Source organism: Petromyzon marinus, chromosome 25 (assembly GCF_048934315.1).
Source record: "Petromyzon marinus isolate PM22_M1 ecotype Great Lakes invasive population chromosome 25, UKy_Petmar_22M1.pri1.0, whole genome shotgun sequence".
In the NCBI taxonomy this organism is placed as follows: domain Eukaryota; kingdom Metazoa; phylum Chordata; class Hyperoartia; order Petromyzontiformes; family Petromyzontidae; genus Petromyzon; species Petromyzon marinus.
Genome location: NC_133691.1, coordinates 11,336,675 through 11,361,738, shown reverse-complemented (window position 1 = coordinate 11,361,738; position 25,064 = coordinate 11,336,675). Strand labels below are relative to the sequence as shown.

The window sequence follows — 25,064 nt, the reverse complement described above, 5'->3', positions numbered from 1 at the left end:
ATCAACCTCCCCACCACCACCACCATCAACCTCCCCACCACCACCATCAACCTCCCCACCACCACCATCAACCTCCCCACCACCACCATCATCAACCTCCCCACCACCACCACCCTCCCCACCACCACCACCATCAACCTCCCCACCACCACCACCATCAACCTCCCCACCACCACCATCATCAACCTCCCCACCACCACCACCATCATCAACCTCCCCACCACCACCACCACCATCAACCTCCCCACCACCATCAACCTCCCCACCATCAACCTCCCCACCACCACCACCATCATCAACCTCCCCACCACCACCACCACCATCAACCTCCCCACCACCATCAACCTCCCCACCATCAACCTCCCCACCACCACCACCATCATCACCCTCCCCACCACCACCACCACCATCAACCTCCCCACCACCATCAACCTCCCCACCACCACCACCATCAACCTCCCCACCACCACCACCACCATCAACCTCCCCACCACCACCACCATCAACCTCCCCACCACCACCATCAACCTCCCCACCACCACCACCATCAACCTCCCCACCACCACCATCATCAACCTCCCCACCACCACCACCATCATCAACCTCCCCACCACCACCACCACCATCAACCTCCCCACCACCATCAACCTCCCCACCATCAACCTCCCCACCACCACCACCATCATCAACCTCCCCACCACCACCATCAACCTCCCCACCACCATCAACCTCCCCACCATCAACCTCCCCACCACCACCACCATCATCACCCTCCCCACCACCACCACCACCATCAACCTCCCCACCACCATCAACCTCCCCACCATCAACCTCCCCACCACCACCACCACCATCAACCTCCCCACCACCACCACCACCATCAACCTCCCCACCACCACCACCATCAACCTCCCCACCACCACCACCGCCACCGTCGTGGCGGCTCGGCAGGGCTCCGCCGTGGACGTGCGTGGCGTGAACCCGGCGCTGCTGCTGCCGCCGTCGCTGTCGCTGTGGAGCTACCCGGGCTCCCTCACCACGCCGCCGCTTTACGAGAGCGTCTCCTGGCTCATGCTGCAGCAGCCCATACACGTGAGCCGCGAGCAGGTGAGTGCCCCCACCCCGCATCCCACCCGGCCCCTCCCCCAGCCCCCACCCTCCGGTCCCTCCCCCAGCCCCAACCCCCCCATCCCCCACCCCGCATCCCACCCGGCCCCTCCCCCACCCCCCATCCCCCGGCCCCTCCCCCAGCCCCTACCCCCCACCCCCCGGCCCCTACCCCCCACCCCCCGGCCCCTCCCCCATCCCCAACCCCTACCCCCCATCCCACCCGGCCCCTCCTCCAGCCCCCACCCCCCATCCCCAACCCCTACCCCCTGCCTCGTCCCCCTCCCCACCCCTCCAGCGTCAACAGCGGCCGCCGTTCGCCACCTAAGCGCAGACTGACATCACCACGGCGCTCGTGCCAGGCTAAGTGCAGCTTGAGGCCATGTTAAGTCGTCGAAGGCTCTTCCCTTGCTGGCAGCAGCATCACGGCACAGAGACGCAGGTGCCGTGGGGTTGACCGACTCAGATGCACCACCACCGTCACCTGCGCTCCCCATGCACTGTGCCACCTCGCTGCGGTTTTATCCACCCGGCGCTCCGCTCGTTGTTGTGAGCGTGGCTACTCTGCACCCCACCGGGGTCCCCTCGACTTGTGCGAGCGAACGTATGCACGTTTGTTGAACTTCATTCGCACCGTACGTATCCAGCCGTGCTATAGGGGACGACCACCGTGCACAATGAACAGGTGCTATAGGCTGTGGAGTCACGTGGTGGGCGACAGAGGCCAGTGCTAAAACAAAAACCCGGATCCGTGGTTGTGCTGTACTGTGCTTCTATGCTCTCGCGAACCGCCCGGTGTGGGGAGGTCCTCATCCAGCAGTGGATCGACGGAGAGGGGCTGTTACCTGTGCCTTGTGATTTGTGAGTGAATGTCACGGACCCCCCCCCCTCCTCCCCCCATACACCCTACCCACCCCCCCCCCCAACATTCATGGGAGGAGATGGTCATTGTGAGCTCGGCTTACGCAACAACAACCATCAAAGTGGTCACCATCACGTCGTCCATTCCTGTCGCTCGTGACCGCCTCCCTCGCTCCCTCGCCCTCTCCTGCGCACTTTAACTCGCCCTTCAGTGACGTCAACGGAGAGAGACGCCTTCATCCAGCAGTGTATAGACCACGGCTGATGACGATGATGATGATGACCATGGTGATTGTAGCCTTATTTCTCCCGTCATTCATTCATCATCATCAGCATTATCCTAATCGTGATCATCAATCAGCAGGAAGTATGATCATCATGATCAGTAGCAACATGATCAGTATCATCATCAGTAGCAGCAGCAGCAGCAGCAGTATCATCATCATGATAGAGGTTGTTTTGGGTTAGATCGCGTATATATATAAATGTTGTGTCGTTAAAACCCGCCACCACCCAACACAGCCAACTAGTAAGGGTTGTCACATCAACAGAACGTGGACAATTCGTCACTAGTACAGCACTAACCGGTGTGTTGGAGAGCCGAGCCACAACATTTACAAACTAAGTACGACGTTTCGACAGTAATTACAACTAGCTTCATCAGGCGACAGCCAGATTTGTGGATACATCCTCCTGTTTCGTTCCGTAATTGGGGGGATAGATGTGATGACATCACCTCTGAGCCCTTCACGTATGAAGGGGGGGGGGGGTTAATGAATGCATGAATAAGGCAATCAACGTACACACGATGCATGTACATTGTTATTATACCGCCTATCGTTTGCGTGCAATAAAATAGCAATAGCTGTTCTTGTCTGCCCACAGGTAATCCTCATTAATGTATGGTGACCTGTATAGGCTTGCATTTCAACAATGTGTTGCTTGATGATTCGATTCCAAGCAGCACTACGTCTGTCGCTATCCGAACGGTTAAAATTATTTTTTATCCCTCTCAATTTCGATAGATTCTCTCATTAGTCTTGGCCAGTAGCAGCTAGTTTTTCACGGAACTTCAACATTATCAAAATCAATTGGGTGTCCTTGTTGGCACGCGTGTTTTGCTACTGCTGACAGTTGTATTTAGGAGTATTTAATATTTATTTGGTGTTCTTTTAGTCTCGTGCTGATCATTCGTCCTGTCTGCCCCAACATAGCATTTGCCACAAGTGCAATTAATCCGATGCACAGCTTCTGTTGAAACAACAGGAGGTGTGTTGATACACCACCGATGTGCTGTACTAGTAACGAATTGGCACGTTATATTTACGTGACAAACATTACTAATTGGCTGTGTCGGGTGGTGGCGGGTTTAACGACACATTTATATTTACGCGATCTAACCCAAAAAAACTGTATTATGGATGCATTTGGTCGCGAAAGCCTACGTGTTAAACATTATCATCATCAGTAGTGGCATCATTATCAGCAGCAGCATCAGTAGCAGTATCATCAGTAGCAGCAGCAGTATTCTCATTCATTATCAGCATCGTCAGCAGCAGCATTATCATCAGTAGCAGAAGTACCCTCATTCATTATCAGTATCATCAGTAGTAGTAGCAGCAGTACCCTCATTCATTATCATCAGTAGCAGCAGCAGTGTCATCAGTAGCAGCAGTACCCTAATTCATTATAATCAGTAGCAGCATTATCATCAATTAGCAGCAGAAGTGTCATCAGTAGCAGCAGTACCCTCATATGCATTATCAGCAGCATTATCATCAGCAGCAGTATACTGATCAGGAGCATGGTCATCATTATCATCATCATCAGCAGCATCATCGTGATCCCCTGTCTCCCTGGCGCTCCCTCAGATGATTTTCTGACAGATGGATGATGCCCTGTAACCCCGAACCATAGCTAAACCTCCCCAGAGGGACAGCGAGATGTGATGATGGCAAGGGGGGGGGGGGTGCAGAAGGGGGGGAGGGAGGCGCGGGGTGAGTAGTGAGCGATGGATGGAGGGTGGTGGTGCAGATGCAGCTGTGTGGATGGTGGCTGGTGGTGAGTGGCAAGTAGATGGTGGTGAGGGATCGGTGGTGTGTGCTGGGTGGTGAGTAAGACGTGTGGTGCTTAGAGAGTAGTGGTGAGTGAAGAATCACAGATTAGCAGGTGGTGAGTGATGTCTGAGTGATGATAGTGGTGAGTGGTGGTGGTGGTGGGTGATGATGGTAGTGAGTGATTGGTGATTGTGGTAGTGGGTGGTGATGGTGGTGAGTGATTGTGGTGAGTGATGATAGTGGTGGTGGTGGTGGTAATAATGACTAGCGGGGCCAAGTATAACCCGAGCGCGACGAGTGTGCCTTGCTGCAAAACCTCATTTTATCGACCCCTTGTAGATGATGGGTCGAGTTGACCCCTGGGACCAACCATGCAGGAATTCAGCTCTTGGCCCGGCGTGGCCGCTACCACCACGGGTCACTCGCTGGCGGCAGTGTTGCTCGCCCCACGCTCTCTATCGGTCTCCGCGCCTAATTGGGCGACCAATCAATGACCCGTGCGGCTAATTGAGTCGCCCCTAAATGGATTTTATTTTTCCAGAGACAGCGCTGCTCTTTTGGAATAATAATAAAACAACATTCTAGGAGGCCTGAGAGTCTCTAGTGGCTCGTAACCACCGCGCCTCTGTGGTGGTGGCGGGGAGCGGTGGTGGTGGTGGCGGTGGTGGTGGTGGTGGCGGGGAGCGGTGGCGCAGTGGTTAGCGCACTGCGGTACGAACCCAGTCGACCCGAGTACGATTCCCGCTGACGACCAATAACAGCGGCGAATATTTGAACCGGTCCTGGGCCTCCCCTTGGTCGACTCAGCCTCAAATGAGTACCGGGGTGGGGGGGGGGGGGTGTAGTAAACATCGCCACTGGGGAGACAAAGGCGGCCGGGCGTGGTGCTGGCCACCCACCACCTCGAGTGCCATGCCGGCCTTGTCTCATAGGTGCTCCTTAATAGCACTTGCCCCGTCAATCTATTAAGGCTATACGGGGGATCTTTGTCTGTTTGTGTGGCTAAGCTGCACATGGCCGTGGCCTGTAACCCAGCGCCGCGGAAATGTTCCGAAAACTCCATTCCCGTGCGCGCGCTCCAGAGGAGGAGCCGTTCTCTGGTGGCTTGAATCGGGAGGTAGGGCGGCACAGCAGTGAAAGCGGTTGGCGCGCTACGATGGCGTGGGTTGCATCTCCGCGGTGGTCATCGTCTGGGGCGCAGCCCGTCCTTTGGCGGCCAATCGTTCGCCGCTCTCTCGCCCGTCGGCGACCGCTCCGCGTGAACGCGCACGGCGTGACCGGCCGACGCCCGCCGGCGTCCCGCGAGGGCGCCGATCGTGTGATCTGACTTTAACGAGCGCCCGCGAGGAGCGCCGGCCGCGATCCCGGAAAGACCGCGGGCGCTCCGCGACCTGTCGGTCGACGGTGCCGAGGCGATCGCCGGGAGAGTTCCTTCGTGAAATTTTAGCGCGGCGATTTGGACTCGTGCAGCACGGTGGGGGTATGGGGTGGGGGGTGGGGGTGGGTTGGTAGCCAGGTTGTTGTCAGGTCCAGTGACGTCTGGGAGATTGGGTCCCAGCGACAAGGAGCGGTCTGTCGGTGGAGAGAGTCGCGTAGAGGCGTCCCGAATGCCCTGGAGAAACCCAACGCGACCCGACAGCGCCGTGGGTGACCCACGTGTGCACAGGACAGGGCATTGTCAGAGTGGCCACGTGACGGCGTTACAAAGGAGCCATTCAGGGCGGCAGCGCAATCTCCGCCGCAGAGGAAAGGTGTCCATGACAGAGGTTTTTTTGGGGGGGTTGGATCGCGTAGATAGATAAATGTGTCGTTAAACCCGCCACCACCCGACACAGCCATCTAGTGAGGGTTGTCACGTCAACAGAACGTGCCAGTTCGTCACTAGTACAGCACAGCGGTGATGTGCTTTTTGCATGTCTGCGAGTGGAACGCGCATGTTTGTTACTACTTGTTCTAAGTGGGGTCAGAAACTACGGTGAATTGTCCAGCACCAAGCCGAGACTCTTTAGTCATATTTACGAGTCGGGGTGCCATTCCATTGACAGCTCAAGGACGAGACTCTTGGCCAACCAGAAAATGTTCAAGATTTTTTTTGCGTTAGCAGTGGGTGCACGAGTGCCACTAACAATAACAACTCAACGCACTCGTCAACAGCACAGTGGGCCTTAAAAGGAAGAAACACAGGGTGCTTCAAAAGAATGTTAACGCTTTTTATGGGACTATCGTTTTTAATAGAAAAATCACGGATAATGCACCGTAACATGATAACAAATGTATTTTAATAGCTTGAAAAAGTCAAAGAGTCTCCACTTGTTCGCCGTCATCGTCAACACGTGGCCTGGAATCTTCTCCAGCTGGTCTCCAGAGCCCGGAGGCAGCAGCACGTGTTACAAATTCCCCGAAGTGTTAACATTTTTTTGAAACACCCTGTATTCAATAGGTGACGTTTTGGGCAGTGGGGCCCCCTTCTTAAAGTCGCATAGAGAGGGGGGCCGGAGAAGTAGAATTCACTCGACCTCTCTGGCCTCTTCCGCGTGCTGAGTTGAAGGGCTGTTGCCCGAAACGTCGCCTATTGTCCACTTTTTTTTTACGTTTGAGACGGCGGTTGACATTCGGCCTCGTCGGAGGCAATCGGTTTCACCGTCAGCCGCACGGGAACGTCAAATAGCAAGCCGATGCTACAGCGCATCTCGTTCAGAGCGTGGAGGGTTTAATGATGCAAGCCACAGTCGTGTGATTGTGGCTATGCAACCCAAACTATGGGACCACGTAGCAAACTCATCGAGATGCACAGGGACTCATAGAGATACACAGAGACTCATAGAGATGCACAGGGACTCATAGAGATACACATGGACTGATAGAGATACACAGAGAATCATAGAGATACACAGAGACTCATAGAGATACACAGGGACTCATAGAGATACACAGAGACTCATAGAGATACACAGGGACTCAGAGATACACAGGGACTCATAGAGATGCATAGAGACCTGTATAGATACTTAGAGACTCATAGAGATACGTAGCGACTCATAGAGACAACTATAGAAGCACAAAGATGCATTAAAGACAAGCCACATTAGTGCGACTGTGGCTATGCAAACCAATCAATCGATGGACCGCACGGTAACTCCACTGCGATCTGCGCTCCTTCAACAGAGGAAGAGGAACAGTGAAACGACACGAACTGTAAATGCTGAAATAAGAATGAGCTTTGCTCTTGATGGCAATACAACGGGAGGTGTTAAGATGTTCAAACACCCAATAGACACATTTTGCAAGGAATCAAGTCTGAATTAACCACACACTGTACTTCTGGCAAAAACATTCAAAAAACAAACATGCTCTGATAATGTATTCACTGCCTTTGAAACTGATTGGCCCACACCAGAGAGAGAGAGAGAGACGTCTCTATGCCCGTGTCCCACCACCAGTGTCAGACGAGAGAATGCGAAAAGGTCAACAGGACAAAGGCAACGCAAGTGTCGAAGCATGCATAGCTCGGGTCGGGCAGTTAAAGTCTATGGGACCTTTTTCCAGTATCAAAAAATGTCCCGTAGACGTAACTGCTGAAGCCCTCTCGTCGTGGCCAGCAACGCGGTGGCTAGGAGATGTTAACTCCCTCGCCTGGTGTTCAGCAGTTCGTGGGTCCGATCCCGACCCTGACGCCTGCTGCTGCTGCTGTATATTTGGACTTTGCGCGTCTCTCTCCCCGCGGCCGCGTGGATTTTTCTCCGGGTCCTCCGGTTTTGCAATCAGCGTCACGTGTTCAGAGTTTTTGGCTGCTCTAAATGTCCACGTGATGATAAGCCACTAAATCGTCGAGCTATCATTTGTGACCAGGTGGCTTCTGACAAAAAGAGCTCTCTGGCTCAGTGGGCCTTACTCGGTTAAAATAAAAACATATATATAGTTTAAATAATAAAGTACCGTGGTTTATAGCTGACTTCAAGTTCAACATACATTGCATGTATGTTGAACTTCTTTAGCATGGTACGTATCCAACCGTTCTCATCGGAACGACGCTTAGCCCCCGCCGCCGTCACCACCACCGCCGTCGCCACCACCACCACCGCCACCACCGCCATCACCACCACCACCGCCACCACCGCCGTCACCACCACCACCACCGCCACCACCGCCGTCACCACCACCACCGCCACCGCCGCCGTCACCACCACCGCCGCCGTCACCACCACCGCCGCCGCCACCATCGCCGTCACCACCACCACCGCCACCACCGCCGTCACCACCATCGCCGTCACCACCACCGCCGTCACCACCATCGCCGTCACCACCACCACCGCCACCATCGCCGTCACCACCACCACCCCCACCGCCGCCGCCGCCGTCGTCACCACCACCATCACCACCACCGCCGTCACCACCACCACCGCCGCCGTCACCACCACCACCGCCGTCACCACCACCGCCGCCGTCACCACCACCACCATCACCACCGCCGCCGTCACCACCACCGCCGCCGCCGTCACCACCACCGCCGCCGTCAGCATCACCACCACCCTCACCCTCACCCCCACCCCCACCGCCACTGCCACCGTCAGCATCATCATCGTGCGCAAGAAGAGAAGGCGACGTTGTTGACGACATTTGCCGAGCTGCTGTTTTTGTCGTCGCGTGCGTGCCGCTTGTGCCTGTCCTAACGTCCGTGATTTGCCCACGCAATGTCGTTCGGCGGTCACGACGAGGCCGGCCGCGAAACCCCCCCCCCCCTCACCAAAGTCCACCGTGTGGGCTTCCCGGCGAGCGAGCGAGCGGATCTCTTCCACCTCGCCCCATGCCCTTGGGCAGACGTCACGCCCGATTACCATCAATCCACCGCTAATGGGGACGTCTGCCCTTTCTTCAGCGGTTGGTTTGGTCGCCGGTAATGGCGTTCGTACCGCGAGGGGTGAGTTTAACGGACGGTTTATTGCTTGAGTGCGGTCAGTATAATAATAATTAGTGATGATATCCGCGATGATGTCGGCCCGCGTTCCCACCGCCGCTAGGAAGCGTGCCATCGGGGCCTGGCCTCCTCACGGGGAGCCCCAGCGATGGAAGCGCCAATGGCAAAGACAAAGATCCCACGTATAGCCTCAACGGACTGTTGGGGCAATTGCTGTTAGCGAGCGCCTTCTTACCCCTTCCCTCTCTCTCTACCCCCTCTCTCTACCCCCTCTCTCCCTACTCTATGTCTATGTTCCCCCTGTTTTCTGTGTACATATTTTTCCCCCTCTCTCTCCCTCTCCCTTTCCCTCTTTATCTTCCCCGGTCTCCACCTCTCGCTCTTCCCATCGGAATCGCCTCCAGTGCTGTTGCTGCTGGCGGCAATAAAATTTTTTAAAGTCAAAAGTCTCGCTCTTCCTATCTCTCTGTCTCTTCCCATCTCTCTCTCCCCATCTCTCTCTGTCTCTCTCCATCTCTCTCTGTCTCTCCCCATCTCTCTCTGTCTCTCCCCATCTCTCTCTGTCTCTCCCCATCTCTCTCTGTCTCTCCCTATCTCTCTCTCCCCATCTCTCTCTGTCTCTCCCCATCTCTCTCCCCCCCCCCCCTCTCTCTGTCTCTCCCCATCTCTCTCTGTCTCTCCCCATCTCTCTCTCCCCCTCCCCATCTCTCTCTCTCTCCCCCCATCTCTCCCCCCTCCTCTATATCCCTTTTCGCTCTCCTCCTCTCTCCCTCCCTCTCACTGTCCCCATTCTCTTCCTCTCTCTCTTTTTTTACGATCAGAGGAAACGAGAAGATGCTTGTAGTCGGAATTTTGCTTCGTTCATCATTTCGGTTTTTTTCCACTGCTTTGCGTTATGTAACCCCCCTCCTGTTTAAATGAAATATTTTACGAAAGATTTCACGCTCTGCTCTTTTTCTTACCCCTTCCCTCTCTCTCTACCCCCTCTCTCCCTACTCTGTCTATGTTCCCTCTGTTTTCTATGTACATATTTTCCCCCTCTCTCTCCCTCTCCCTTTCCCTCTTTATCTTCCCCGGTCTCCACCTCTCGCTCTTCCCATCGGAATCGCCCCCAGTGCTGTTGCTGCTGGCGGCAATAAAAATTGTTTAAAAGTCAAAAGTCTCGCTCTTCCTCTCTCTCTCTCTCTCCCCATCTCTCTCTCCCCATCTCTCTCTGTCTCTCCCCATCTCTCTCTCTCCCCATCTCTCTCTCCCCATCTCTCTCTGTCTCTCACCATCTCTCTCTGTCTCTCCCCCTCTCTCTCTTCCCATCTCTCTCCCCATCTCTCTCTGTCTCTCCCCCTCTCTCTCTTCCCATCTCTCTGTCTCTCCCCCTCTCTCTCTTCCCATCTCTCTCTGTCTCTCGCCATCTCTCTCTGTCTCTCCCCATCTCTCTCTCCCCATCTCTCTGTCTCTCCCCCTCTCTCTGTCTCTCCCCCTCTCTCTCTTCCCATCTCTCTCTGTCTCCCCATCTCTCTCTGTCTCTCCCCATCTCTCTCTGTCTCTCCCCCTCTCTCTCTCCCCATCTCTCTCTCTGTCTCTCCCCATCTCTCTCTTCCCCTCTCTCCCCTCCCCCCTCTCTCTGTCTCTCCCCATCTCTCTCTGTCTCTCCCCATCTCTCTCTGTCTCTCCCCATCTCTCTCTTACCATCTCTCTCTGTCTCTCCCCATCTCTCTCTCCCCATCTCTCTCTACCCATCTCTCTCTGTCTCTCCCCATCTCTCTCTGTCTCTCCCCATCTCTCTCTGTCTCTCCCCATCTCTCTCTTACCATCTCTCTCTGTCTCTCCCCATCTCTCTCTCCCCATCTCTCTCTCCCCATCTCTCTCTGTCTCTCCCCATCTCTCTCTGTCTCTCCCCATCTCTCTCTGTCTCTCCCCATCTCTCTCTTACCATCTCTCTCTGTCTCTCCCCATCTCTCTCTCCCCATCTCTCTCTGTCTCTCCCCATCTCTCTCTGTCTCTCCCCATCTCTCTCTGTCTCTCCCCATCTCTCTCTCCCCATCTCTCTCTGTCTCTCCCCATCTCTCTCTTCCCATCTCTCTCTGTCTCTCCCCATCTCTCTCTGTCTCTCCCCATCTCTCTCTCCCCATCTCTCTCTGTCTCTCCCCATCTCTCTCTCCCCATCTCTCTCTGTCTCTCCCCATCTCTCTCTGTCTCTCCCCATCTCTCTCTCCCCATCTCTCTCTCCCCATCTCTCTCTGTCTCTCCCCATCTCTCTCTGTCTCTCCCCATCTCTCTCTTACCATCTCTCTCTCCCCATCTCTCTCTGTCTCTCCGCATCTCTCTGTCTCTCTCCCCATCTCTCTCTCCCCATCTCTCTCTCCCCATCTCTCTCTGTCGCTCCCCATCTCTCTCTTCCCCTCTCTCCCCCCCCTCTCTCTGTCTCTCCCCATCTCTCTCTCCCCCTCCCCATCTCTCTCTCTGTCTCTCCCCATCTCTCTCTTCCCCTCTCTCCCCTCCCCCCTCTCTCTGTCTCTCCCCATCTCTCTCTGTCTCTCCCCATCTCTCTCTGTCTCTCCCCATCTCTCTCTTACCATCTCTCTGTCTCTCCCCATCTCTCTCTCTGTCTCTCCCCATCTCTCTCTTCCCCTCTCTCCCCCCCCTCTCTCTGTCTCTCCCCATCTCTCTCTCCCCCTCCCCAACTCTCTCTGTCTCTCCCCATCTCTCTCTCCCCCTCCCCATCTCTCTCTGTCTCTCCCCATTTCTCTCTCCCCATCTCTCCCCCCCCCCTCTCTCTGTCTCTCCCTCTTGTGAAACCCTGCGAGAGGCACGCGTGGGTGGCCCTGGGTTTCGTAAGAGTCGGACTCGCGCGGGCTGCGCGAAATTAATTAAATCGCTTGCTGGAGGCGACCTCTGGTCCGTCGTGGGGGGGGGGGGGGGGGCAGCTGGGGGGGTGGAGGGGGGGCAGCTGGGGGGGGGGCAGCTGGGGGGGGGCAGCACGCCCCGGAGGCTGTTTCAGTCACCACCAAAGACAAAGATCCCCCGTAAAGCCTTCAACGTTCTGTTGGGGCAAGTGCAGTGAGCGAGTAGCACGGCCTACATAGGCGGAGCTTCTCGCTCGGCCACCTTTGTGTCCCCAGTGGGCATGTTTTACACATCTTTGTGTCCCCAGTGACCATGTTTTACACATCATTCTGTCCCCAGTGGGCATGTTTTACACATCTCACTGGGCACTCATTGGAGCCTGAGTCGACCTAGGAGAGGCCCAGGATAGGCGCAAATCATCGTCACCGGTTTTGGTGGCCGCGAGCGGGAATCGAACTCGGGTCGCCGGCTTCGTAGTGGGGCGCGCTCACCGCTGCGCCACCGCTCCCTCCCACCACCACCCATGCCTTACGCGCCAAATGACGCAACCACCGCCACGAGCCACTACACCATCACTTCCGCCGCCATCAGCACCACGGCCCACGCAGACCACTGACGTAACACACAACACCAACCACCGTGGTTGGTGGTCGTTGGTTTGGTTTAGAGGCAATGCTGTTTGCTTGACCAGCGTCACATCCTGACTTAAAGCTTTCGTGACTGCGGGAATTAATATTCTTTGGGTCTTTCGGTAAAGTCACGTAGAGAGGTTCAAAGAAAATAACAAAAAACTAAGACGTTTCGATCGCAACACAAGCGGTTGTCAGGAGGAAAAGGGGGTTAGCTTCTAAAGGCAAACTGTTTATAAAGGTTTAAAATGGGCGTAACCCAAATGTCAGCAGCCAATGTTACATTTGGGCTGCGCCCATTTCAAACCTTTATAAACTGTTTGCCTTTAGAAGCTAACCCCCTTTTCCTGATGACGACCGCTTGTGTTGCGATCGAAACGTCGTAGTTTTTTGTTATTTTCTTTGAACCTATCTACGTGACTTTACCGAAAGACCCAGATAATTTGACCAGCGTCGTTAGTGTTAGGGGTAGGATTCGGTCGAATAATGTGGTTACGGGGTAGAGCTAGGTTCTGGTTGACTAGCGTCGTTGGGGTTGGGTTTGGGTTACTGGTGTGGCTGGGGTTAGGGATAGAGCTACTTATACTGGATGAATCCGATGAGCTGTAAAGCTCTTTTTCACATATGTCCAGGTTTAGCACAGCGTCCGGTCGCCTTGCGCTGTTGTTATGTGAGCTGCTGATAAGTGATGGGCGTGCTGCTGTTGTTGCTGCTGTTGTTGTTTGTGTGTTGTTGTTGTTGTTGACCTGCATCTCTCTCCGCTCACCAGCTGTCACGCTTCCGCGAGCTCAGCTTCTCCGGGGAGAACGAAAAGAGCCGACCCATGGTGGACAACTTCCGACCGCCGCAGCCACTGTGTGGCCGAGTCGTCACTGCCTACCCGTGATGACCTCGACCCTTGACTCCTGACCGTCACCTTTGACCTCCGACTGGGCTTGCCACGACTCCGTTCCTCGTGACCCACCGCTGCTGCCTCGTAGGTCAATATCAAACTCCAGAAGCAGTCCCTCGGTTTTACGTTTTTTTAATCCATTCCACGAAAACTACTGTTAACCCAAATAACCGTTCATCGAAGAGAGAGTCGGTCTCCACTGCCACACAGAGAACATAATCACGTGAACAAAGCCAGTCGAGGTCCGAAACGCCTATAAATGAGCGTCCCTGATTGGCTGAGGGCATGGCTCAGCTCTGCTTACGAGCGCTCGGACTGGCCGAAATTGGCGCCCCGCGTGTATAACGTAAACGTGCCGTTTGCTCAAATGTTAACATTCAGTCGAAGTCGTGGCGGTCCTATGGGAGGCGAAACGATAACCTAAAACCGTTAAGCGATGTCACTGTTAACCGAGGGACTACCGTGCAACCCCTTATCTAACAGAGAGAGGCGGGGGCGGGGGTCCCTTTCCTACGCACATTTCCATCAGCATTGGTTGAAGCGAGCCTGACTGCTGGGGCCACATGCTGAATGGTCACAAACCAGCCCAGAGTTCTCCTTGCACGAAACCAATGCCGATGGAATAATAATAATATATAATGATATGCACTCCCAGAGGGCTGCCGTATGGCTGATGGGATTCGTGAAAAAAAATTACACTTTTTTATTTATTCATGCAGAAATGGGGTACGATGCGAATTTGTCCACTTAATTCGTTTTGTTGAGCAATCATCTGGCGCGTGTAAGTAGCGTGTAGGAGAGGAGTGGCGGGGGGGGAGACACCCGGTAAACACAGAGAGGGCCGACCATCGTGGGCGGCGAGGGCCGGAGTTCTGGACCGATCGCGACGCTGCAAGACGGGACGCTGACCACGCAGCTTTTGCACTAAACGCAATTAAGGCGCCCGTGACGTGCGCGTCTCTTGAAGAGCAATATTCGTACGACTGATGAAACAGTTAATTAATCACTACTGGGCGAAGTCCACACGTGATCACGTTATCACCTTATTGTTAAGTTCAAATGCAAAACGAATTGACGTCATAGGCGATATTCGTTATTATTGTGACGCGTCGCCGTGACGCGTCACTGTGATGCCTCGCTGTGACACCTCGTCATTGTGACGCGTCGTCGTGGCGCGTCACTGTGACACCTCGTCGTGACGCGTTGTCGTGACACCTCGTCGTGACGCGTTGTCGTGACACCTCGTCGTGACGCGTTGTCATTGTGACGCGTCGTCGTGACGCCTCGCTGTGACGCCTTGCTGTGACGCGTCGTCGTGACGCCTCGTCGTGACGCGGCGTCATGACACGTCGTCGTGACGCGCCGTCGTGACGCCTCGCTGTGACACGTCACAATGACGCCTCGTCGTGACGCGGCGTCACAATGACGTGTCGTGACGCCTCGCTGTGACACGTCACAATGACGCGTCGTCGTGACGCCTCGTCGTGACGCCTCGTCGTGACGCGTCACAATGACGCCTCGTCGTGACGTGGCGTCACAATGACACGTCATTGTGACGCCTCGTCGTGACGCTTCGTTGTGATGCGTCGTCGCGACGCTGTGATGCGTCTGTATCGACTGCAATGAAATGCAAGGCATGTTCGTGAATCGAGGGAACACGCAAGGACGCGGTTCCCTTCTGTTGTTCCACCCCCCCCCACCCCCAAATCTCCACATTCGGCCCTAATGGAATCGCCCACTCGCTATGAGATTATAGAAAACTTCGGACCGTACTTTTGGATAACGGGGAGAGGGATTTAAGTTAACGACGTCCGTCTCAATTACGCCGACGTCCAGAATGAACACCAACCCCCCCCGCCCCCCCCCCCATTCGAGACACAAACATCACCGGACCTCCCGGATTCGAGATTCCTCCTCCTCGAAGCCACTGCTGGAACCGGAACATCGACGGCAGGCCGATGCGCACCTCCGTGAACGGACAGCGGAAAGGCACAAGCCGTGGGAGCGTGATCGCGGCCGTGCAATCCTCACGCCTGAGCACGCGTGGTTCTACAAACCACTGCGGTCTGCGCTCCCGCAGCAGCAGCAGCGGAGGAGGAGGAGAAGGAGGAGGATGAGGAGGAGCACCCAAACGACACGAACTCCATGCCGACGCCATTCTTGTCGTGGCCAGCAGCAAGCGCCTGAACATCTTGCTGCTGCCAATGAGCGCAAGAGTCGACGATCACAGGAGGGGTGGGGTGGAGAGGGGGCTCGGGTGTGGGAGGTTAGCGATGGTGGGGCGTGATTTGTTTTACTTTACAAAGGAGGTGCATCGCGACCAAATGAGCCCGGGGCGTGGGCCGATCTCGTGGGATCATGGGAAACCAAACAGGGTGGGCCCCTCAGCAGGGCAGCACGTCACCTTGTCAGGGTGACCCCAACCCCGTGCCTGTAACGAACCGGGGGCCGCGGCTGGAGGGCTCTGGGCTGTGCGGGCAGCACCGGGGGGCAGTGCCCACGAGCCCCACACATTAAGGTGCCCCCCGCACCCCGCTTTGAGCTGAAGTATGGTCGAATAGCTTGATGAATCCACCCCCCGCGACCCGCACGGTTGTGCGGAGAGGCCCCCTCATCCGGCAGTGGATTGACGACAAGGGCTGTGCGTGTACCCAAGTGCACGGGGGTATCACTGGAATGCGATAACTTGAGTGATCGCTGTTGCTGCTGTTGACGAAACTGATTATTGTGGTGCTGCTGTCCGTGTTGGTGGTAGTGGTGTGGGGAGCGGTGGCGCAGCGGTTAGCGCGCTGCGCTACGAGCCCGGCGACCCGAGTTCGATTCCCGCTCACGGGCCAACACTCGCGACGAATGTCTGAACCGGTCCGGGGCCTCCCCATCGGTGACCCGGCGTGGCGCTGCTCAGGACTTCATAAGTGATCGCTAACAGCACTTCCCCCAACTTTCTCTTGTGGCTACATAGGGCGTCTTTGTCTTTGCTAATGATGTTGCTGATGATCATGATGGCTGTTAATGTCGCTTCCGCTTGTATTACTGCCGATGCTAATATTGATGTTGTTGTTGCTGCTGATGCTGAATGTTGGTGGTGCTACTGCTCCCGGTGACATTTGTAATTCTCCGATATATTAATAGTTTACCAAAGCTAGAGGCGTCTCGTGTTGCTCCGGTCATGGCCGAATAGCCCGGTGTCACGGTGACACGCGGCCGTGTCGAGGGTCGAATGCAGTCTCCCCGCTCCGAGAAGCTGAGATCAAGAGAGACGGAGGAGCGGTGGCGCAGCGGTTAGGGCACTTGCGCTATGAAACACAGCGACCCGTTCGCCACCTTAGATTGGATTAATGGTCACACGGCTACTGTCAGTGGCGAGTGACATCTGAACCGGTCATCGAACAACCCCCCGCCCCCCACCGCCCTCCCATCCAGAATCAGAATCTGTATTTAGACTGCAGGAGGAATCCGATGAGCTATAAAGCTCTTTTTCACAGATGTCCAGTAGGGGCACGTCAGAACGTTACAACAACCAACAAAACAGCAAACACGGCGGGAGTGCAAAGTGTAGGGCAGGTAAGCAAATCGCAAAAAATAATCAACAAATAAAACTACGCGATATTTTTTATCTTACCAGGCAAAGCCCACTGAACTATTAGCTTCGTTTTCAGAAGCGACCTGGCCACGAATGATAGCCCAACGAAGTGGCTTATCACGTGTGGAAATGTATAGCAGCCAACTACTCTAAACGAATGTTTCTAAATGTGGAGGGGAACCCCGGAGAATCTGGATAAAAATCCACGCGATCACGGGGAGAGAGACGCGCAGAATCCAAATATGCAGGCGTCAGGGTCGGGATCGAACCCACGACCTCCTGCATACCAGGCGAGGCAGAAGATGGATTTTCGGTGGTGGATTATAATTCTTGTGTACCCGTCATGGGTTTTGACTTCTCTAATCCGCGCCAATCCGCATGGTGAAGTATGGTCAAACGCCCACCATGACCGACAGCGGCTCGTTGGAGCCTTCATCCAGCGGTGGAGTGACTAAGGGGATGTAACATTTGCCCTCGTGACGCTGGAGCCGCGCCAGCTGAAATCATTTTTTGTTGAACTAACAACGAGCACGCCCTTTGGGTGTGAACGCCCGCCCGTCCTTCCCTCCAGCCAGCCAGCCAGCCAGCAAACCTTTAAAACAAATTAATATACTGCATTTACTGGCGAAACGTCGCACTCAGATTGTAAATGTTGTGGATTTGCTCTCCAGCACGCGGTGTGCGCTGTAATAGCGACAAATTGGCACGTTCTGTTTACATGACAACCCTTACTAATTGGCTGTGTCGGGTGGTGGCGGGTTTAACGACACATTCACATTGACGCGATCTAACCTAAAAAAAAAAACCTCTTGTGGGTAATACACCGCAGTTATGATACATTGTGGCGGACGGGGGTGCTGGCGCTGTAAACCCGGAGACCTGGCTGAGTTTGAATCTCGGTCACGGCTACCATCAGTGGCGAGTGATATCTGACGCCCCCCCCTGCACTCCCCACCCCCAGCTCGTGATGATTTGTGGTCAAACAGCGCGAAGGTGAGCGTGGAGTTGTCCGGGGTGAGGGTTCCGTGCCTGTGGTGGGGCAGCTTTCATCCACCAGCGGAGTGCCAAGGGGAAGCAAATCCTAAATGGAGAGGAGGCGAGGAGGATGAGGGAGAGGATGAGGAGTATGGGGATGAGGAGGATGATGAGGAGGAAGAAGAGGAGGATGAGGATGAGGAGGAAGAGAATGGTGAGGATGGGGATGAGGAGGATGAGGAGGAAGGGAAGGAGGATGAGGAGGAGGAAGAGGATGAGGAGGAAGAGAATGAGGATGAGGAGGAGAATGAGAAGGGTGAGGAGGAGAATGAGGAGAATGAGGAGGAGAATGAGGAGGAGAATGAGGAGGAGAATGAGGAGGAGAATGAGGAGGGGGCTCCACTGGGCTCACTCGGCCAATCCCGGAACGAGATGCCACCGCGTGATCAAGGGTGGCAGCACGCCAGGGTGCGATATTTTCGCATTTCGTATTCAGAATAATCAACACCGTGCCCTTATTTTGTCCCTAAGAAAAAAATATTTAGAAAATGTGGGATAGCTGACAAGCGAGCTTATCGCGCTGGACAACGTTTTTCTTGATTCATTTACCTTGTAGAAAGCTCCTTAGGCTTAAGAAAAATAATCTTCTGTAAACGTGATTTTTTTTGTTGTCTGCTCGAATTTACATTAAGCAACAACATTTAAATCCAAAATCGCATCATTTCTAGATATTGATCAAAAACGCTTAAACTGTCTCACCCCTTATCAATGGTAAAGTGTCATTTTGAGAAACGAGTCTTTGCCTGCCGTTTTAATTTTTCGATAACTTGACGAAGTAAAGTCGTGTAGCCTCCTCAATGCCGCCCTTTCGCGTGCGAGAGAGACGAAGGGAGGTTGGTGGGCGGATTCCTCTCGCCAAGAGCATCAACCCGACCCTCCCTGCAGCGACTGATACTGCAGCTGATGATGACGATGATGATGCGGATGATGATGTTGATGCTGCTGACGATGATTGTTAACACGCTGCCTGCTTTGCTCGCTCACACCACGTGTTCGAGCCCGCGTTTGTGTCGTTGTGCCGTCGCTGGGGGGTGGGGGACGAACGAGGGAAACTGTGATTGTGACCGTTCCGCCTGCAACGAATTGTGGGTGTCGCGCTAGAGCCTACGTGTTACACTGAGAGGAGGAGACGCTGTGCGACGGTTCTGGTGAGGACTGCAGGGTGGAGCTCACTGATGGTGAGAGCTCCTGATGAAGGCTGCACTGGTGAGGGTTCAGGGTGGAGCTCACTGATGATGACTCCTGATGAAGGCTGCAAACTGTGGGTTCAGGGTGGAGCTCACTGATGACGACTTGTGATGAAGGCTACACACTTGTGGGTTCAGGGTGGAGCTCACTGATGGTGAGAGCTCCTGATGAAGGCTGCACTGGTGAGGGTTCAGGGTGGAGCTCACTGATGGTGACTTGTGATGAAGGCTCCACACTTGTGGGTTCAGGGTGGAGCTCACTGATGGTGAGAGCTCCTGATGAAGGCTGCATTGTTGAGGGTTCAGGTTGGAGCTCACTGATGGTGAGAGCTCCTGATGAAGGCTGCACTGTTGAGGGTTCAGTGTGGAGCTCACTGATGACGACTTGTGATGAAGGCTGCACACTGTGGGTTCAGGGTGGAGCTCACTGATGGTGAGAGCTCATGATGAAGTCTGCACTGTTGAGGGTTCAGGGTGGAGCTCACTGATGACGACTTGTGATGAAGGCTACACACTTGTGGGTTCAGGGTGGAGCTCACTGATGGTGAGAGCTCCTGATGAAGGCTGCACTGTTGAGGGTTCAGGGTGGAGCTCACTGATGATGACTCCTGATGAAGGCTGCACACTGGTGGGTTCAGGGTAGAGCTCACTGATTGTGAGAGCTCCTGATGAAGGCTACACTGTTGAGGGTTCAGGGTGGAGCTCACTGATGACGACTCCTGATGAAGGCTGCACACTTGTGGGTTCAGGGTAGAGCTCACTGATTGTGAGAGCTCCTGATGAAGGCTGCACTGTTGAGGGTTCAGGGTGGAGCTCACTGATTGTGAGCGCTCCTGATGAAGGCTGCACTGTTGAGGGTTCAGGGTGGAGCTCACTGATGATGACTCCTGATGAAGGCTGCACACTTGTGGGTTCAGGGTAGAGCTCACTGATGGTGAGAGCTCCTGATGAAGGCTGCACCGTTGATGAAGGCTGCTGAGTGTCGGGTTGACAGCGGGGCTCAGATGTCGCCGCGGGGTTTAGGGTTTGTGGATGATTTGGGCAGCAGCTCCGCTGGAGGAGGACGTCTCGGTTTGCTGTGCCTCGGGGCTCCCCGCGTTCCTAGCACGGGAGGGGAGCCGTGGCCGAATGTTCTTTGCAGGGTGTACGGCGGATAGGGGCGATCGCCCCAGGCCCCGCGATTTTTGGCGGCCCTGGCCTCTTAGTCTCGTGAATGTAACCGGCCGTGTTCGATCATGGACGTGTCTCGTGAATAAAGCATACGGGAACGCCACGCGCCTCGACCTGCTTCAACGATACCAACAGTGTGAATGTAAAAAAAAGGCTAAACTACGAAAACGTTGTTCCTATCTTACCAGGTGAGGCCCACTGGGGTTTTATGGCCACAAATGATGGCTCAGCGACGCGGCGGCTTAGCGTGCGGACATTGATGGCAGCTACATCCTCTAAGCGCGTGTTTCTAAACGAGGAGGGAAAACCCGAGGACACGCGAACTAAAAAAGAACAGCAGGCGTCAGGGTCTGGATGGAACCCACGTCCTGCTGTATACCAGGCGAGGTAGTTAACAGCTCCTAGCCACCGTCTTCACCCAGGGGTCGGTAACCTGCACCTCTTCAAGAAACAGCTTTTTGTGATGTTGCTTTATTAAGGACACACCACCGTCTCGTATTCGAGTTGCGTTGCGGCTCGTGAAATATTGATTAAAAAAATTTAACCGAATTCTACTAAAAATGTAACTTCTTGTAATTAAGTTAGGGGCTTGCGTCACCAACCTCGTGATTCACGATTCGTTGTTTTTTGTTTGGATCAGAACGCGTGAGCAAAACGCGTGCCCTGAACCCCCCTCCTCCGCTCTTGGGCCTCCCCTAGGTCTACTCAGCCTTAAAGTGATTATCTGGTGGCGGTTTGTAAATAGCAGTGGGGAGACAAAGGCGGCCGGGTGCGGTGCTGCCCCCCCCCCCACATCTAAACCCCTTGGTGTACCCGTGGCAGCCGTATAAGGTGCTAATCGCTTCCAGCACTTTCCACTACAGCCTGTTGTGCCTGTACGGGGGATCTCTGTCTTTAGAATGTACAGCACGTGTCCGTTTGGGTAAACGAGTACCTGGTGCCGCGTGTAAAAACATCCGCGCTGGGGAGACAAAGGCGGCTGGGCGTGGTGCTTGTCCACGCATCCCCACATCGTGGCGTCCTGCCGGGCGTGATGGGTGCTCGCTAACAGCACTTGCCCCGGCGGTCTGTTAAAGGCTACATAGGCGTGGGTGGTGGTGGTGGTGGGGGATCTTTGTCTTTGCTTTGGTGCGCACGTGACTCGAATTGAGTCGTCTCAAGCCATTTGCCTCCGCGCGACTCAATGAGAGGCACCCCCCCCCAACTCCCCGCAGCCCAAAATATCCCCCCCCCCCCATCTCCCACCTCCCGCCTCTCCTCCCCTGCCGCTGCGAGCCCAGGGGACGCCGCTCTCGTCCCAGGCTAGACCGCTGTCGCAGACGGCGTGTTGGCGAGCGCCTATTAAGGCCGGAGACGTGGGGTGGTGTGGCCGTCTCGGTAAGTGCCGAGTGGACGTCAGCGTCATAGAGAGCGCCATTCGGACACGGCTGCACAGGGCTTTGCAACAGAATCCCATTGGTGAAAATGGAAAGTAAAAAAACCCCGTTCACGTTAAAACTAAGAGGAGATCGACCCCTTAAAAAAACACAGACGGATACGCAAGAGGAGAATCAAAATGTGGTTTTAAGACGAGAGCCCCTTAAGACCTCCGCTGACGGAGCGTCCCGAACGCACCGGGGCGAGACGTTCCACAAGCGAGGCGCCTGGCGAAACGACGCTCCCTCGTCTCCCACCGAGGGCACGGATCTGACGTGGACACACGCAGGCGACTCCACGTACTCAGCCTCCTACTCCTCCTCCTCGCTTACTGACGTTCCTCGCCGCACGCCACGCACGGCAGGTCGTTATTTATTTTAGGCTGAGTCGACCTAAGGGGAGGCACAGACCAGTGGGGTCGAACTCGGGGCCGATTCTAAACCACAAAGACAAATACCCACCCCCCCCCCCCTCCCGTATAGCCTGTGCAGACTGTTGGGGCAAGTGCTGTCAGCTATAGTTGACACATCGCCACCAGGCACTCATTTGAGGCTGAGTCGACCTAGGGGAGGCCCCGGACCGGTTCGGACAATCGTCACAGGCGTAGCGCTGCGCCCAGCGGCGTCGCGAATGAACTCTCCCATCGCACGCACGCACGCGTCTCACGTTCGCTCTCTACATCTCTGCAGATGAGCTCAGTCGAATGATATTTTAGGGGGGGGGGGGGCGGCGGTGGGGGAGAGTTGAAGGTGGGGGAATGGGGGAGGGGTAGTTGAGGTGGGGGGGGGACAGACCCGGGGGGGAACCCGCCGAAACTTGGCAGGGGAGGATATTTCATCTGCGCTAAGTAATTGTCGCGGGTGATGTTTACAGATTGGGGCGTCGCAGGGAAATCGCCAAGCAGGTGAAGAAGCATCCATAAATTATGGGGACGCGAGGAGGAGGAGGAGCGAGAGGAGTGTGGAGAATAGGGTGACATGGAGGGAGAGAGAAAATGAGATGGGAAGTGAGTGGAAGGATATGGGGGGCGGGGGGGAGAGGCGCAGATGGACAGAGGAAGGAGGGTGCGGACAGGGATGCAGAGAGAAGAAAAAAAGAAAAGGAGAGCGGAGGAGGAGAAATAGTAGCAGAGAGAGAGCGAGAAGTGACAGCGTGAAAGAAAGACATTAAGGATGTGCATGGGGGAGAGAGGGGGGGGTAGAAGAGTTACAGAGCAGGAGCATAGGAGGAATGCAGATATCGCGGAGAGAGGGAAAGATGTAGTGAGAGATGGTGGAGTGAGAGGAGCTGGAGTGAGAGATGTTGGAGTGAGAGATGGTGGAGTGAGAGATGGAGTGAGAGATGATGGAATGAGAGATGGATGGAGTGATAGATGATGGAGTGAGAAATTGAGTGAGAGATGGATGAAGTGAGAGATGATGGAGTGAGAGATGATGGAGTGAGAGATGATGAAGTGAGAGATGGTGGAGTGAGAGATGATGGAGTGAGAGATGATGGAGTGGGAGATGGTGGAGTGAGACGAGCTGGAGTGAGAGATGTTAGAGTGAGAGATGTTGGAGTGAGAGATGGTGGAGTGAGAAATGGAGTGAGAGATGATGGAGTGAGAGATGGATGGAATGAGAGATGGTGGTGTGAGAGCTGATGGAGTGAGAAATTGAGTGAGAGATGGATGAAGTGAGAGATGATGGAGTGAGAGATGATCGAGTGAGAGATGATAGAGTGAGAGATGGAGTGAGAAATGATGAAGCTAGAGATGGTGGAGTGAGAGATGATGGAGTGAGAGATGGTGGAGTGAGAGATGATGGAGTGAGAGATGGTGGAGTGAGAGATGATGGAGTGAGAGATGGTAGAGTGAGAGATGATGGAGTGAGAGATGGAGTGACTGAGAGATGGTGGAGTAAGAGATGGTGGAGTGAGAGATGATGGAGTGAGAGATGATGGAGTGAGAGATGATGGAGTGAGAGATGGATGGAGTGAGAAATGGTGGTGTGAGAGATGATGGTGTGAGAGATGGAGTGAGAGATGATGGAGTGAGATGATGAAGTGAGAGATGATGGAGTGAGAGATGGTGGAGTGAGAGATGATGAAGTGAGAGATGGTGGAGTGAGAGATGATGGAGTGAGAGATGGTGGAGTGAGATATGATGAAGTGAGAGATGGTGGAGTGAGAGATGGTGGAGTGAGAGATGATGGAGTGAGAGATAATGGAGTAAGAGATGGTGGAGTGAGAGATGGTGGAGTGAGAGATGATGGAGTGAGAGATGATGGAGTGAGAGATGGTGGAGTGAGAGATGATGGAGTGGAGTGAGAGATGGTGGAGTGAGAGATGGTGGAGTGAGAGATGATGGAGTGAGAGATGATGGAGTGAGAGATGATGGAGTGAGAGATGGATGGAGTGAGAGATGGTGATGTGAGAGATGATGGAGTGAGATGATGGAGTGAGAGATGATGGAGTGAGAGATGGTGGAGTGAGAGATGATGAAGTGAGAGATGGTGGAGTGAGAGATGGTGGAGTGAGAGATGATGGAGTGAGAGATGATGGAGTGAGAGATGATGGAGTGAGAGATGGCGTGAGAGATGATGGAGTGAGAGATGGATGGAGTGAGAGATGGATGGAGTGAGAGGTGGTGGAGTGAGAGATAGTGGAGTGAGAGATGATGGAGTGAGAGATGGAGTGAGAGATGGTGGAGTGAGAGATGGTGCAGTGAGAGATGGTGGAGTGAGAGATAGTGGAGTGAGAGATGATGGAGTGAGAGATCATGGAGTGAGAGATGGTGGAGTGAGAAAGGGATGGAGTGAGATGATGGAGTGAGAGATAATGGAGTGAGAGATGGTGGAGTGAGAGATGGTGGAGTGAGAGATGGATGGAGTGAGAGATGGTGGAGTGAGAGATGATGGAGTGAGAGATGGAGTGAGAGATGATGGAGTGAGAGATGATGGAGTGAGAGATGGAGTGAGAGATGATGGAGTGAGAGATGATGGAGTGAGATGATGGAGTGAGATGATGGAGTGAGAGATGATGGAATGAGAGATGGATGGAGTGAGAGATGATGGAGTGAGAGATGGTGGAGTGAGAGTAGATGGAGTGAGAGATGGTGGAGTGAGAGATGGTGAAGTGAGAGATGGTGGAGTGAGAGATGGTGAAGTGAGAGATGGTGGAGTGAGAGATGGTGGAGTGAGAGATGATGGAGTGAGAGATGGTGGAGTGAGAGATTATGGAGTGAGAGATGATGGAGTGAGAGATGGTGGAGTGAGAGATGATGGAGTGAGAGATGGTGGAGTGAGAGATTATGGAGTGAGAGATGGTGGAGTGAGAGATGATGGAGTGAGAGATGGTGGAGTGAGAGATTATGGAGTGAGAGATGGTGG

At 54.5% G+C, this 25,064-nt stretch overlaps 1 protein-coding gene across 4 annotated transcripts in view; it reads left to right on the top strand.

The window, feature by feature from the left end:
• The window catches only part of LOC116945823 (carbonic anhydrase 7-like), a 45,416-nt gene extending 25,033 nt beyond the window's left edge, over nucleotides 1-20,383 (top strand). For 2 of the 4 annotated variants that reach the window (XM_032960392.2, XM_032960393.2), the window contains 2 exons: nucleotides 952-1,107; nucleotides 13,183-20,383. In XM_032960392.2, coding sequence (XP_032816283.2) covers nucleotides 952-1,107; nucleotides 13,183-13,299 — 273 coding nt within the window. In that variant the 3' untranslated portion in view covers nucleotides 13,300-20,383. The remainder of the gene's footprint in view (nucleotides 1-951; nucleotides 1,108-13,182) is intronic. The other 2 variants (XR_012945319.1, XR_012945320.1) reach the window with 2 other exon arrangements.
• The last annotated feature ends 4,681 nt before the right edge of the window (nucleotides 20,384-25,064 follow it).